A 15527-nucleotide genomic window follows, 5' to 3' on the forward strand; every position below is an offset into this window, starting at 1 on the left:
TAACAGAGGTTTCTGGGTTCCACGTTGTTGAAGTCGCTGGGAGCTGCAAGCTCAGGTATGGAAAGAGGACGACGGTCGTCATCTTTCGATTTCCGATCAGCGAAGACAACTGAAGCAAGAACTTGGACTCAAATGTGACAGTAAACACTCTCCTTGCAAGCGAATGACCAGGTTGAGATGGCCATTTTCATCACTCCATGCACTTCTGGACATACGAATTTACTACGCATGCAAGTATCTGGTTCAAACCTTGGACGATACGGCATGGCACCGTTGCGACTATGCAACCAATCAGAACCTCCGCACGCCGCAACGACCCGGAGGGCATCTCACCCCACGAACCGGTATAAGGCCACGCCTGGAGAAAGGAGAGCAGGCACCCCACAGAGAGACCGCAGCACAAAGTGTCGACTTCTTCACATATATCTAACTCTCAAGCACTAGTAACGATAATAAAACCTCACTAACCATCATCGTCAACGCGCAACGGCACGGGGGCTCATCTCCGTTGATGCTTGTTTGCTCCTTGAATCATCCAATCATATATTCACTTCACAGCTTCTTCCTCTCACCACCGCCACCATCTACCGTCTCCACAACCACCGTAGCCACTCCCCCATCTTCACCCGCATCGGCCGCGGCCGCGTTCGCCGCACCCTCAACGATATCCTCGACCGTCCTCCCGCTCTCCCTCGCCACACGCAACAGCTTCCTCTCCTCGACATAGCGCCTGCAACTCTCCCTCCCCCTCTCGAGATCCACGAACCAAATCACCACGCTCGCCGCGGCGCACAGGGCGACCAAGAAGGGGAACCCCATCCAGTTGTCGCCCGTGGCGTTGACGATGGCCTGCACGACGTTGGGGCCGATGACGGAGCTGGCGCGGTTGGTGATGCCGTACAGGCCGAAGAACATGCCCTCGTAGCCGCGGGGCGTGACCTCGCTCATCATGGTCTGGGCGTAGGCGTAGTAGGGCGCCTGGAAGAGGCCGAAGACGACGTTGTACAGGTAGAAGTCGCGCACGCGGTGGTAGCCGACGCGCGAGGTCCACAGGCCGAGCATGCCGTAGAAGGGGATCAGCACGGAGAAGAGGTTGGTGAGCATGAACATGCGCTTCGTGCTGATGCGGAAGCGGCGCTGGGCGTGCCAGAAGGCGAGGGTGGAGAAGGTCGAGCACACGGCTTGCGTGAGGCCGAGGTAGGTGATTTGCAGGAAGGAGAAGTGCACCTGGTCGGCTTGGATGATGCCGACGAGCGTGCCCGTCGTGTTGAGGCCGTCGGCGAGCAGGAAGAAGCCGAGCAGGTAGGTGAAGGTTTGCGGGAGGTGGCGGACTTCTTTGAGGGCGAGCACGACTTGCTTCCAGCCGATGGTGGCGTAGGTGGAGCCGGCGGGGAGCTTCGGGCCCGGGCGGCGCTGCTGGAAGATGAACCACCAGATGCCGAGCACGATCCAGTAGGTGTTGGTCAGGAAGAGGGCCCAGTTGTTGGCGTAGTCGTTGCCCTGCATGGGGAGCAGCACGCTCAGGTTGATGGCGAGGGTGAGGAGGTAGCCGATGTTGGAGTGGGCGGTGGAGATGTTGGACAGGTGGTTCCGCTCCAGGCTCTCGAGCTCGTCGTATTCCTCCTGGCTGATCTTGCCTTCCTTCAGGTCCTCTTCACGGGCCTTGCGCACGTGGGGCATGTATCTGGCCAGGCGCGGGAACAGAGCGGCGTAGAAGACCAGAGTGGCACCGTAGGCGATGTAGCTCACAATGTACAGGCCCATGGCCGTGTGCCATTGCTGGGCACCCTTGACGCTCATGAAGCCGTACTGGAAGACCCAGCAAATGACGGTCAGGACGAGCAGCAGCCAGCGGCCAAAGGAGCCGTAGTCGGCAGCGCTGCCGAGCCACACGAACAGCAGCGTCATGATGGCGAAACAGAGGCCGTTGGCGATGAGCACGACTGAAGCAACGCTGCGAGTGCCCTTGCCCCAAGGAACGACGCATGCGCCATCGCCGCAGTTGCCGGCGACGGGCGGCGAGATCTGAGGGTCGTGGCCGGCAGAGGTCAGAGCGGACTGGAATCTGTTTGGCCAAGGTCAGTGGTTGGGACGCGTGGTGGACAGCGGGCGAGACTCGCAGTGTCTGGCTATAGGAGCCGGGCCCAACGCCGTTGTCGCCGTTGTAGTAGAGGTAGTAGGACCAGAGCTCCTTGCGGGTGGTGGTGGGCTGGTCGAAGGCGTCTTCGTCGGCGCCAAACAGCTGCTCGTATTGCTCGAGGTTGTCGCGCAGCTTCTTGTCGGGCGGGGCGGTCATGGTGGAATCAGAGTGGAGCAGGGGCTCCAGCGACGGGCGGCGGGGCTCGGACGAGGAAGACGAGGCGACATGGTGGGACATGCAGCGCTCTTGAGGGGCATGCAAGGTACGACGCTGATGATGGGGGCCGGCGGGTGATGCTGGAGCGGTGCTGGCGGCCGTCGATCGCAGGCTTATCGGCGCGGGACCCCCGCCTAACAGGCTACCTACCTAGGCTACACCCCACTGCCGACACTGCCGACACCGCCCGCCGCCAAACCCGCCAAACCCGCCGCTCGCCGCGCCATCTCCTCCCCACTCGCATCGCACCGTGTTCCGTCGCCAGCCATTGACTCGTCCGATGCTCATCACCTTCCTGTCCAGACAAGCTCGCGCACCTGGCCAAACCACATGCCGCCCGCCCGCCTCCCAACCTCGCACAATTGATTGATCGCAATCGCATCCTCTGCTCTGCAAAGACCCCGCCGTTTAGCTTTAGCTTGCACCGGCACTGCCTATTGCGGCATCGCGTCGGACCCTGCCACCAGCTTGCACCATGATCTCTGACGACGACCGCCTGCGCCGCCTCATCGGCCGCCTGTTCATAGTCGGCTTCCACAGCCAGACGGCGGATGAGAACGTCAAGCGCCTGATCCGCGCTCCCTACTACGTCGGCCAGATAGTGCTGTTCCAGCGCAACGTCCGCGACGCCGAACAGCTCAGCGCTCTCACTTGCGAGCTGCAGCAGATCGCAAAAGACGCCGGCCACGACCGTCCGCTCACCATTGCCATCGACCAGGAAAATGGCCTCGTCACCCGCATCGCTCCTCCCATCACCCCCCAGCTGCCCGGTCCCATGACCCTGGCCGCTGCCCGCTCCATCGACGACGCCTACAATGTCGGCTGCGCCACCGCCAGAGCCCTGCGCGCCTTTGGCATCAACATGAACTACGCCCCCGTCTGCGACGTCAACAACAACCCCGAGAACCCCGTCATTGGCGTCCGCTCTTTCAGCGACGACCCCTACTGCGTTGCCCGCTTGGCTGCCGCCAACCTGAACGGCCTCCGCGACGAGGGCGTCATTCCATGCGTCAAGCATTTCCCCGGCCACGGCGACACCGCTGTCGATTCCCACTACGGCCTTCCCCTCCTCCAAAAAAGCTGGAACGACCTGGAGAAGTGCGAGCTGGTTCCCTTTCGCCGTGCCGTCATCGAGAAGGTCCCCGCCGTCATGACGGCCCACATGGTCATTGGAGACTCGAAACTACCCGCAACACTCGATCCTGCTGTTCTGAGCACTCTGCGGAAAGACCTCAACTTTGCCGGCGTCATCGTGTCTGACTGCCTTGAAATGAAGGCCATCCGCACCGAATGCGGCGGCACCGTTCAAGGCGCCGTCACCGCTCTCAAGGCTGGTTGCGATTCCGTCATGATCTGCCACACCCTTGACCTGCAGACCGGCGCTCTGCACGCTGTCTTCGATGCCGCCAAGCGGGATCCCGACTTTTCCCGACAGCTCGAGGAGTCCCATGGCAGAGTCAGCTCTTTTAGTGACGACAAATACACCCTCGTCCAAGACGGCCCGAGTCGGGCAGCTCTTGAACAGCTCCCCACCATTAACAGACAGAATACCGAGCTTGCATCAAAGGTATACGCCTCAAGCACAACCGTAGTGCGCATGCAACCCGGAATACTTCCTCTGACCAACCATAACCGCCTCGTCTTCGTCTCGCCCGGAGAAAAGCCCATCACCAGTGGCGTTGTTGAGTATGGCCAAGTCGCACCCCGTGGCCCGCACACGCCCCCGGAGTTCATCGACGTTCTGAAAACCCACAACTCGACAATTGAAAGTCTTCGCTTCTACGAGGATGGCTCGAATGCGGAAGAGGTCCTGAAGGCTGCGAGGGCTGCAGACGCTGTGATCCTGGCCACCAGGAATGCCCGCCTTGCACCTTATCAAAATGACATGGCTCTCAAGCTAGCTGAAGCTGTCGACAAGCTGATTGTGGTCGCTACATGTGATCCATACGACTTCCTCTCCACCGAGACGATCAAAAACTATTTGACAATCTACGAGCCGACCTCAGCCGCTTTTACCGCCGCCGCCCATGTCCTGTTCGGCATCACCACTGGTCAAGGCCACCTCCCCGTCGAGCGAAATGCCCAGCACGAATACACGCCCGAGCCCTTCTCTCCAAAGCGCGACATGGACCAGGTCTGCGCCCTATGGCACGAAGTTCTCCCAAGCTACCAAGTCTCCAAGCCGCGCCTAGCAGACCTTCTCACGCGACCACGCAGCGCCCACTTTGTCGTCCGCCGCTACGACGCCGTTGTCGGCTTCATCGCAACCCACATCCAACCACCTCCGAAATCTGCTCCCCCCTCCACCCCACCCAAGGGTCTCATCACCGCCCTCGTCGTCCACCCCTTCCAGCAAAAACTCGGCATCGGCACCGCCCTCCTCGCGCACGCCCGCCAGCACCTCTGCTCCGCGCCGCACGAGTGCACGGCCGTGTCCATCGGCTCCACCTTCCCCCGCTTCTTCCCCGGCCTCCCCCGCGACATCGCGCCCTCGAACCAGACCTTCTTCTTCCACCGCGGCTTCGCCCCCGCCCGCGACTCGCCCTCGGCCCGCGGCACGCGCGCCCGCGACCTCTGCATCGACCTCGTCGCCCACGTCCCGGACCCCGACGCCACGGCCCGCGTCGCGCGCGCCAGCGCCAAGGGCATCGTCTTCCGCCCGTGGACGCGTGAGGGGGAAGCCGAGTGTTTGGAGAAGCAGCGAATGAATTTTGGGGGCTACGCCGGGTGGGTTGAGGGGTACGAGCAGTTGGCCAAGGCTGGCTTGCACGGGCAGGTCATGGTCGCGCACGATGGCAGGCGGAAGATCAACAGGAAGGGATCAGATTCTTCTGGCGGCGGTGTTGGGGAGCAGATCGCCTGGACCATGATGCTGAAGCCCGGCACGCCGGTCTTCCTACCCGATCTCGCTTTCCCCGAGCTGTTGGGAGCGGAGCGCACGGGGTTGATTGCGTGCGTGGGCGTGGATGCGGCGAGGAGGGAGGGCGGGGTGGGGCTCGCGCTCGTCGCGGCCGCGTTGGAGGAGATGCGGGAGAGGGGCGTGGAGAGGTGTTTTGTTGATTGGGTCACGCTGGAGGGCTGGTATGAGAAGGTTGGATTGAGGACGTGGAGGGAGTATTTGAGTGTGGAGTGGAAGAGGGCTGGTGGCTCGCCTTCTGCAAGTGAGTGAGTGGGTAAAAAATCTCTTCTGCTCTCTGCACTGCAGCACTAGAGCCACACGCACTCACTCTTGGTCTTCGCAGCCTATCAAGTGAGTGAACAAGTTTAAGGAGGATGGATAGACGATATCACGGCCTATAATGGACACGAAGTGATCAGGGGCCCGAGAGGGATGATTGAGGGCTTCTTTGAGCACTGATTCTACCCAGAAGCACAAACCTGTTCCTTTTTGACCCAACAATATATGAAACATTCAAAGCTCGATCTCCGGCTCTCTCGACTTGTACAAAATCTCCGCGCTTGGATCGGGAACATACTCGGACTCGGTCAAGCTCTTCGGCTGCTCACCCTCGAACTTCCAATCGTACTTCAGCAGCAAGTGCGCAATGGCAATCTTGATCTCGTTGCTGACGAAAAAACGGCCAGGGCAAGCATGTTGACCTTCACACGGGACAGTCAGTCGAGATGTAGAGAAGAGAATTGACTTTCGCGTTTGGGATCCGACTCACCGTGACCGAAGCCGAGATGCTCCGCGCTCGTAGTCACATACTGCCAGCGGTTCTCCTGCCCCGGCTGGTTGCGCATATTCAGGAAGCGGTGTCCGTCGAACTTGCCCGCGTCGGGGCCCCAGTGCGCGGGATCGTACATCTGGTACGTCGGCATGGCGATGTGCGAGCCCTTGGGCAGCCTGGTGCCGTCCGAGAGCGTAACAGCCTTCTCCACGCGCCGCGTCATCGCGTCTGTCCGCCGTCAGCAACCGGTCAAAAAAGCACATGGAAGGTCGGTCATCAACACTCACTCGCCGTCAGAACATGCACCCGCTGGCTCTCCTTCATGCAGCTGTCCAACAGCTTCATCTTGTACAGACTCGTCTTCTTCCACCCGCCATCCTCCCTCAACACCCCCACAATCTCCTCCCGCAGCAGCCCGACGTACTCCGGGTTCGCCGCCAGGTCGTACAGCAGCGTCGTGATGGTCAGCGACGTCGTGTGGATGGCCACGACCGACAGCAGCAGCTGCGCGTAGACGACATCGAACGGCCTCCCCGCCGCGACGTCCTCAAACCACCCGATCGCATCCGTGCTCTTCGGCAATGCCAACCCCGCCTCCTTTCCCCCCGACGCCGCCTGGTCAGCAACAATCCTCCTCCTCTCCTCCCGCCTCGCCGCCACCTCGGGCTCGATGATGCGCCGCGCCCGCGCCACGTGCTCGCGCGCCACGCGCAGCTCGCGCAGGAACGGGTGCACCAGCGGCCGCATCCACGGCGCGAAGGCGCGCAGCCGCCGCGCCGCCGCGAACGCGTCGGCCGCGTACCGCAGCGAGATGGCCAGCCATTCCTCGTCGCGGCACAGCGGCTCGCCCAGGAACACCTTGGCCGAGAGGCGCGCGGCGAGCATGGGCGAGGCGTGGGCGAAGCGCGTGGGTGTCCAGTCTGGGAATTGGGGGGGTTAGTGTCGTGGAAGCCGGAAGGGGGCTTGCGTTGAATTTTTTTTTTTGGAGGTTTTGTTGATGTGGCGGGTTGGATTGGTTGGATTGGTTGGATTGGAGGGGGTGGTGGTGGTGGGAGATGATGCGGCCTTTTGTTTTACTTACCTTTTGCGGGCGGGATGAGTTGACTGATCACTTTGGTGGCTTCCTCGGAGAGGCTGGCCGTCATGCCGCCTGGGGTGGTTTTGTCAGTTTCGGGTCTGCTAGTGGTTGGGGTGTGTATTACGGACCAAGCGCTTGGGTGAGGTTTTTGCGGACGACGTCTTGGAAGATGTGATCCTCGCCGATTCCGTGGCCGAAGACCTCAAGACCGGGGTAGGAGGGGAAGAAGTTCTGCGGCCGGATCGTTCAGCATGAGCGCTCTGTACAGCCTCGGGAGTCTTTTCTTGGCCTACCCTTTCGCCGAAGCCGGTCAATGAGAGGTTCTCGTTGTTCCGAATCTCGTCCGCAAAGGACGGGGGAATGATGATGATAGGTCCGTTGTTGCCGATGACCTGGAACACTTTCCCCTGGCACTGGTTTGGAAAATCACGTCAGAAAGACACGATAAAGCTCGTGAGTGTACTCACCTCGTCCATGCCCCGCCTCAAGATCTGGACAGCACTCTGGAAATAACGTGCTTTGGCCTTCGCATTCGTCCACTCGCCCGGTTCCTTCCCGATGAGCTTGAATCCGGGGTATGGCCGCTCTTCCTTTGCATAGTAGCTGAAAACGGAGACGATGATGACAAAACCGGCAAAGAGCAAAGACCCCAGTTGGAGGGCACCGCTGTCAGCGCTGGCGGAAACGACGTCGAACGCCATCTTTGTTGTTGTTGTTGTGCGTGTAGAAATGGTAGAGCAGAAAGTAGTAGGGAGCGTCTCCGCAAAAGGGGAGCGTAGATCCGGTCTGGGAAAAACACCGACTCTGTCCCGCGATATATATATATAGCCAGCCTTTTGCACAGGCATCACCCTCTCAGTCCCTGGGTCCCAAGACGAGGGAAACACGCAAGACACTCCGCACGGGGCCCGGATCGGTGCTCTCCCGCTTGGTGCTTGCACAAAGCTGCCGATCCTCGTTTCAAAAGCAGGCCTGCCTATTAGCTGGAGCCATGTCCGCGCGGGTGGGCATCAACGGCCCTCGTAGTCTTTAGTCGATGATTGGCTGAATGATACGGCCCGTATGCGACGGCGTGCCCCCACCGTTGATCCGCTTTTGCCGATCGCTCGTCGTCGGGTCATGGCTTCGTGCCGGGACGGGAAAGGGGAGGCAGGGCATGGACGTATTGTCCCAGCCCGGTCAAGGATTAAGATACTGTGTCGATGGCAGAGTAGCCAGGCTTTACTCACTGTGGCGTAGGGCTGTGTACGGTGGCTTACCGCGGTAGAAAAGTGCCCCCTGAATCGCCTGCTTTTCCGTGTAGCCAAGAGAGTTGGAGCCGTAGCTATGCCATTTCGATTCGATGATCTGCATTCACGTCATCTCTTTTCGGCCATTGCTCCTCGTAGGTAGTGCATATTCGGATTCGTATACGAAGACACGGCCCGCTCGGATTCCTTGCATCGGACTCCAGGACTGCCGTGAAACACGGGCCTTTCAATGTCTAACAGGAGAAGTGCGATTGAAACCTAAGACATCATTTAAAAAATGATTGTCTTTACAGCCGGAACATATGCAAACCACCGCAATAACAATAGCCGACTAGGTCGTGACTATGAGAACGAGTGGGCCGATGGAAGGAAAGGCCAGTAGATAGCAGTCGAGTCAAAACACATCCGTCCCGCGAATGTCTACATAAGAACAGGATATCGGCCCTATCGAGCTAGCGCTGTCTAATGCGAGGGGTCTATGCATCCAGACTTGATATCTGCAGTCGCCATACTTTTATTATTTGCCTATCTTATTAGGCTACACCATCATGGAGAAACAGCGAGAAGGAGATCTTATAATAACCATAAAAATTTGTCGGCAGGTGATCGCAAACGGTCACAGGCAGAAGCTGGTGAATCTGGATGTCTCATTATACGCTACTGCTATCTGGGGTTCATATAGATGAACGAAAGAAGGGTCAGCGCTCCTAAGGCTCAACACGGGTGTTGATCAAGATAGCACGTTGGTGTTGAGGGCCCCGTTGGGTTGATCATGACGATCATCATGATTAGCCTCAACGTTATCGAATATACGTGATTGTCTAACACAATTACATATTACATACATATCCACATACACAACCAGCCGTTCTTGTCCAACCCCTCCCTCACACCTCCCGATCCAGACTCTGCGCCGCGCACATGTCGCGATATAACTTGTCAGTCATGGACCATGACTAGACCCCCCCGTCCTGCGCATCCACTCACCTCCGATCAGACAAGCCACGACGACGAGAGCAAACCGTGGCCACATCTCCCACGGCTCCTTCAGCATCGCTATGACGATGCGCACGATCCCGCTCTGCTTGTAGTTGTCGTAGTCCCGCGTCGCTTGGTGTTCCCTCGACGGGGCGTGATCGGCACTCGCCCGCGTCAACGTCTTCACCACCTCAATCTCCTCCGCAAACTTCTCATGCGTCCTCAAAGACGAGTTGAATCAGAGACACGGCCACGCCGGACCCGCAGGCGGCAGCAACGGAGATGCTATTGAGCCCCCAGTCCGGATTCTCGGAGAAGCTGAATATCTTCTGCCAAAGCCGAGCCAGTCTCGATCAAGATGCAGCCAGGGCATCGTCAAGAAATACTAGATAAGTTGCAAACGCAGATTCTGTGTGGGTATTATTTGATGTACTCATCCTATCACTCGATGAAGCGGGGTCCGCTGTTTTCGACACGAGCTCTTTGATCGAGTCACAAAAACTCAAGCGCCCTGCCCATCCTGCGCCACTGCTCCGACTGCGAACTCTCAATTCCGTCTACGCCCCGCAATCAACGCTCTCGACCAAGACGCCAATCCGAGATACTACAAGCCCAACTCTTGGTCCGTCGGGTCGAGGTTCAGCATGTCCATGACGGGCCGGTTCGCGCCCAGCCAGTTGCCCAGAAACATGGACATGTCTATACTGCCAGGGTCTAGGCCGTGCATCGGGGTAGGCCACGTCGGCCACATCAAGTCTTGGGCTGACATGGGAGGATGAGGGTCGGTCACTGCGGGGAAGACGAGGGAGCCGTCGTCGTGCTGCTGCATGCCCGTGACTTTCTGGCCCGAGTTGATCAGGATCTCGGCTGCGTCCGTGAACGCTTTGCACACGTCGTACAGCCGCTGTGCGCCCTCGGAGACGTGCTTGGCCTGGTCCAGAGTCCCGGTCGTCTCTTGCAGCAGCCGGAGGTCTTCCGTCGACATGGTGGCAATCGCGTGTGTGAAGACCACGACGAAAGGGGTAAACGTGGGGTAGAGTAGGATCCTGCGTCCCGTCAGCACATCGAAACAAGAGGCAGGTTCGGGTCGACGGGGCTGACCAGGTAACGTAGTCTATCTGCTCAAGCATGCTGCTGCTCTGGAATGACTCGAAGCATTTCAGATGGGCTTGCAGCCCAAGACGGGCCGTCTCGAAGCATTTCGAGCTGATCTCAGTTCCCGTCCCGGTCGAGGTCTGCGCCCGGTATATGGTGGTGAGGACCGTGTACGCAATGAAGTCGGCAGCGTGGACCATGCTATCCAGGTGCTCTCCGTACTCGGCCCCACTGGCATCGACCTGGTATCATTCACTCTGTCAACAGTAGATCCAAGTATTGGAGGGGCCCAGTGTCCGTACCGCCACCAATTCGTTCCGCAGTTCCACCATCCTTTGTGTCAGTTCCTCTACGGCCAACAATCTCTGCTCCGAAGAAGCTTTGGAGGCACCCATCGAGTACAGCCGATCGTAAACCTGGCCTTGGACTTTCGCGAACCGGATCGACGCATGCGCGATCTCATCCCACGCGCGAAATCTGGGATTCGGCGAGATTTTGAACAACTCAACATCGATGTCGTCGTCTTGGAAGTTGCCCTTCCGTCCTAGACCAAGCGAAAGGTTCTTGTCCACCATGTAAAGGTTCCAGAAAGCGTGACGCTTGACTTCAGCAACGTCGGGATTGTCGTTCCTGAGGTGCGATTCTCGGTGATAGCCCAGAGTCTGGCACATGGCGTGGCCAGCACTCACGTACGTCCAGACCAGCTGTAGTTTGGACTGCTCCTGCGCTCTTGTAGCCTGCCAACAGTCAACTCATGGCCAAGGACAGTGGAGGAGTCAGCCTACCGCAAGGAGCAAAGACTGGATGTTCTCAAGAGTGGGGACGACGAGGCTCTCGTATCTCTCCAGACACTGATAAAAGTTGTGCTCACAGAGCTCGGCAAAGACGGGCAGGTCCCAGTTGGAAAGGGCGGTGTCATTTTCGGTGATGTAATCTCGTAGGGTGAAGAAGAGAAGGCCATGCATGAGGGTCAGGGATCCCGGGGTAACAGAGTCCGAGGGAAAGTAAACCTTTTGACAGAGCTTCTCGAGCTGCTGAAGGTCTCGCCAGCAATATCCGACGAGCGAGAAGGGCGGATGGACTGACGGTTGGAGTTAGTATAGCCGGGTGGCGTTGAGCAGGGCGGGCAGACGCACCCTTGATCCTCCGCACAATGGCCACGACAAGCTCGACGGGCGGTAGGGTCAGCTCGGGAGAGCCGGCGCGCGGGGCGGATGGAGAAAGATAGGCGTCATGCACACGGGTGGACGAGTCGTGGGTCTCGAGGCTGTGTCGCAACGACGAGAGGGCACTGCGCACCTCGGCGGTGGAGGCGGCGCCAAGCACACGAGCAATGGTGCGATCGGCGGCCTCGCCAGCCTGCAGGGTCTGCGAGCCAAAGGAGGAATCACCCTCATAGGCGGTGATGGGGGTGGAGGGCGAGCCGTGGGTCGAGGTCGAGGGGCCGCGGTCGTTGGCGGGCGATGAGCGGGCGGGGGTGGCGGCGCGCGACAGCGAGATGTCCTTGACGCTCTTCTCGATGGAGGTGAGGCGCTGCTGGATCAGCTCGATCTGCCTCTCGTACTGGCTGGAAATGACAACGCGCGGGCGGTGCTCGGAGCTGCGGGCGGCAGCCTGGCAAGCGATTCCCAGCGTCCTGCAGCTGGCGCACGGAATCGCCTTGTCGCATCTGATCTGGGGAACGTCAGCCCGGGAATACGGAATGCGGAATGCGGAATGCGGAATGCGGAATGCGGCGCGGGCAGCGAGAGGCCAGACTTTTCTCAGGCGGCAGTTTTCGCACTGGGGCAGCAAGTCGCATTAGCATGTGGCGCAGGCCGAGGGGGTCGTTGGCAGCTATCGTACAGCTCGCGACAGGAACGAGTTGCGCTGGGCGCCAATCGAGGACTCTGACATGGCAGCTTGGCGGAGAGGAGCGTCGGGTGAGCCTGTTCACCGGAGGAGGAGCTGCGGGGGGCGGAGCGGGGTGTGGTGAGCGCCGTCTGCGGCCATGTCGGCGAGCGGCTTGAATTGTTGTGGCAGCCTGGCCCGCGCGCAGCAGCTGGAGAAGCGCGAGGTGCTTTCTGGCGAGAGCAGGCTGTGCGCGAGAAAGTCGAGGCCAAATCGCGCGTCTGACCCCCGCCGGCTGTTCCATCCCTCAGCCTTACCACCCTTGTCGATCCCATCGAGAGCTGAGGTGTGCTGCCGAGCGGGTCGCATGCCAGTCGGAGGAAGAGGACATGGTCGTGCGCGAGAGACGGAGTGCGAGACAGACGATGCCCTGACTCGCGGCTCGCGGCCAACACAAGGCAGCCCATCCTCTTTCCCAATCCGGTAAACATATCCATTCTGCGCTCCCTCCAGCGAAGAGGGCAACCCTTTCTGCCGACGCTGTCAGCTGGAGTAACTACATCTCGCGCTGTACGATTTCACAAGTGCTACCTACCCTGACCACCGCCGTGGCTGCACCTCCCAAAGCACGTTTTGCGCCACCACGACGCCACCATCACTCGCGAACGACGAAGAAGCTCAAGGCTGAATTACTGTCTCTAATCAGGGGACGAGTTTCAAATACGACCTCTCCCATCCCCGCCTTCGTGGGGGTATCTCGTTGCTAAATAGTCTCTCTCATTCATTCATCACGCCCGACACGAGCGCGTGCGTCCATTCGACGTGGCACGCGTCCCAGCCATTCCATGCCCTTGCCATGCCCATGCCCGTCCCGCGAGCCAGCCAGCCAGCTCTCTACTCAAACAGCAAATCACGTGGCGCGACTAATCGGCCTGCATATTTCGCCAGCTCACTGCCGTTTGTGCGGATGCTGCTGCGGCTATTGCTGCTCACTGCAGCAGCACCAGCGTTGAGCCGCACCGTGTCGTCGCCTGAAGCTTCCTCCTCCGGCCCTGCTTGTGTCGATTCAGCTCCTCCCCCTTCGCCACCACCACCACCAATCGACGACGACTGATCTTCTTCCTCATGCACTGCATCCAGATCCAAAACCGGAATCGCGTCGCCGCCGGGCCCCTCACTATGCCGCAGCTCCATTCGCTGACAACAGCATTGTGAGGGGCGCGATGCTGATGACGATGGTGCTGTTGCAGACGTGCACTCGGGCAGGACGATGGCCAGTTGCAGCCCGAGCTGCGAGTTGCAGAGGTCGCGCATCTCGGTGCGCCATCGCTGTTGTTTCGCTCGTGGCGAACACGGGAACGGGAACTTGTAGGACGAGGACGACGAGGCCGATGCCTTGTCGTTGTTGTTGTTGTAGTCGCTGTATTCGTCGGCCGGCGTGATGGGCGACGACGGCGTCGAGGACTCGCGTGTCGACGAGCTGCGGTCGAGCGCGGGCAGCGACCAGTCTGCCGAGAGGCGCGATATTATCTGGCCGCAGTAGCCGAAGGCGTTCTTGAGGGAGAGGTTGCGGAGCGGGATGAGCGGCGGTCGAGCGGGCGGCGCCGTTTGCTCTTTCGGAGAGCTGAGGCTCCAGTCGGACGGGAAGGGGTTCGACATTTTCGCGTGTGTGTCGAAGGGCGGGTGGTTTGTCTTGGACGGAGTGACTGCCTTCGGCTGCTGAGACAGTGCGACGGTGGCGGTGCGGCGCGGTGGTGTGGTGAAGGCGGCAGTCGCTGTTGGAAGGCGCCTTCTTAAAGTGCGACAGACAGGGAGCAGAAGTACGGCTGTGAGAGAGAACACAACCTCTCCGGCGGGCAGGAACTGTTTTCAATTGGCTCTGTTCTACTTGTGCCTCTGGCAGTTGGGAAAAGGGTCCAGCCTCAACGTACCACGTTCAGCACTGGGGCAGTCACAAGTGCCATGGCGTCGATCGGCACGGGGTCAACGGCAGCGAGCAGCAAACTGAATGCAAATTCGCACGGCTGTAGATAGCGACAAGAACGCAGCTGCTTGGATATGAAGGGAAAGAGGAGAAAAGAAGCCACGAAAGCCTGGAGCCACCTTGCGCCTGTATGAAGCCCTGACATCGTACCACGTCAAGCCATGTCAACCTTATTTGAACCACGTCGAAAGGTGTGGTCTGAAACAGTGGACCCTGGTGTTATGTGTCCATGTCGGAGGGGGTGGCCCGTTATTCGTCGTCCTCGTCACTCGTAGCCTCGTGGTTGCGCTTGACCGTGTCGCCGCCTGCGTCGCCGGCATCCTCGTTGGCTGCACCACTGCCCGAGCCCTCGAAATTCGGCCTCACCACTGTTTGACCCTTCTTTGCCAGTGAGGCTTCGATCTCGGGGAGGACTTCCATGAGCACGTTGTACTGGTCGAGGCTAAGAGCGATTCCCTGCAAGGGTCGCGTCAACCACGGCCCATGGATGCGAGTGTGGGACGATGCGGCGGCCATACCTTCTTGCCCGGCGCCTGCACGCCGTCTTTCTCGTAGTATTCGCGGATGCTGACCATGGGCTTTCCGTGGAATTCGGAGATGGTGACGCGGCGTTTCGAAGATAGCTGAGTGAGCGGCGGGTCAGCACAGGCTCAAGATATCCTACGGTCGCGTTCCACTCTCACCTCCCAGTAATCGGCGCCCTCGTTGTCAACCTGCTTTCCCTTGGCCGATTGGCCCGTCTTGGGCTTCTTGGATGTGGATCCGTCGTCGACAACAAAGCCGTCGTTCTCGTACTCATCGGCGGCGGCGCGCTTGCGGCCGCGAGCCGCTGCTGCTCCCTTGGGCATCGTACTGTAACGGCGACGGTGATGTCTGATAGCACTGATGGGTGAGAGAGTGGCAAGCTGTGCGATTGGATTCAGGCGGCGAATGATGGGTTTGAACATGGATTCGGTTGGATGGGTGGGAAAGCTGTGTGACGTGACGGACGACGCGTTTTGAGCAAAAGCGCGTCGGTCGCAATGACGTGAGGCGCGCCCAAGCTCCTGCCGCACGCCCCACCCGAGAAAGCCCACCCGAGTCATTATTCGAGTCGCTTCGCACGCTTCGCTCACCCAGAGAAGTCAACCCATCTCACGCGTCCGGCATGAAAATAACAGCAGGGAAGTTGTGGAAGGAGAAGAAATCAATGATCTCGACAGCTACAAGAAGGTTTGGTAAGCCAACAACGAACGTCCCACTTCGCCCTGTATTATCCTCCGCAACGAGCAAGCGTACCTCCGTT

The 15527-nt window shown here is 59.6% G+C and overlaps 6 protein-coding genes across 6 annotated transcripts; 1 reads left to right on the top strand and 5 right to left on the bottom strand.

Annotated features, from left to right (window-relative positions):
- Positions 1-552: 552 nt before the first annotated feature.
- BKCO1_9000162 (mfs general substrate transporter) lies at positions 553-2296 on the bottom strand (the record flags this gene model as incomplete). The annotated part of the gene is made up of 2 exons (XM_020279806.1): positions 553-2058; positions 2117-2296. 2 exons carry the CDS (start codon positions 2294-2296, stop codon positions 553-555), a joined length of 1686 nt encoding a protein of 561 aa, XP_020133073.1.
- Positions 2297-2831: 535 nt separating this feature from the next.
- Positions 2832-5525, top strand: BKCO1_9000163 (uncharacterized protein; the record flags this gene model as incomplete). The annotated part of the gene is made up of 1 exon (XM_020279807.1): positions 2832-5525. One exon carries the CDS (start codon positions 2832-2834, stop codon positions 5523-5525), a length of 2694 nt encoding a protein of 897 aa, XP_020133072.1.
- A 243-nt stretch (positions 5526-5768) lies between these two features.
- BKCO1_9000164 (cytochrome p450) lies at positions 5769-7806 on the bottom strand (the record flags this gene model as incomplete). The annotated part of the gene is made up of 7 exons (XM_020279808.1): positions 5769-5956; positions 6025-6255; positions 6315-6947; positions 7109-7177; positions 7234-7336; positions 7399-7518; positions 7573-7806. The coding sequence occupies 7 exons, from the start codon at positions 7804-7806 to the stop codon at positions 5769-5771; spliced, it is 1578 nt and encodes a 525-aa protein (XP_020133075.1).
- Positions 7807-9937: 2131 nt separating this feature from the next.
- Positions 9938-12324, bottom strand: BKCO1_9000165 (c6 transcription factor; the record flags this gene model as incomplete). The annotated part of the gene is made up of 6 exons (XM_020279809.1): positions 9938-10379; positions 10435-10670; positions 10731-11165; positions 11214-11509; positions 11565-12210; positions 12274-12324. 6 exons carry the CDS (start codon positions 12322-12324, stop codon positions 9938-9940), a joined length of 2106 nt encoding a protein of 701 aa, XP_020133074.1.
- Positions 12325-13152: 828 nt separating this feature from the next.
- On the bottom strand, positions 13153-13917 carry BKCO1_9000166 (uncharacterized protein; the record flags this gene model as incomplete). Its single annotated transcript, XM_020279810.1, has 1 exon — positions 13153-13917. One exon carries the CDS (start codon positions 13915-13917, stop codon positions 13153-13155), a length of 765 nt encoding a protein of 254 aa, XP_020133077.1.
- Positions 13918-14491: 574 nt separating this feature from the next.
- On the bottom strand, positions 14492-15189 carry BKCO1_9000167 (rna polymerase ii transcriptional coactivator; the record flags this gene model as incomplete). Its single annotated transcript, XM_020279811.1, has 3 exons — positions 14492-14698; positions 14761-14865; positions 14926-15189. 3 exons carry the CDS (start codon positions 15187-15189, stop codon positions 14492-14494), a joined length of 576 nt encoding a protein of 191 aa, XP_020133076.1.
- Between the last annotated feature and the right edge of the window lie 338 nt (positions 15190-15527).

Source organism: Diplodia corticola, assembly GCF_001883845.1.
Source record: "Diplodia corticola strain CBS 112549 chromosome Unknown scaffold9, whole genome shotgun sequence".
NCBI classification, from domain to species: Eukaryota; Fungi; Ascomycota; class Dothideomycetes; order Botryosphaeriales; family Botryosphaeriaceae; genus Diplodia; species Diplodia corticola.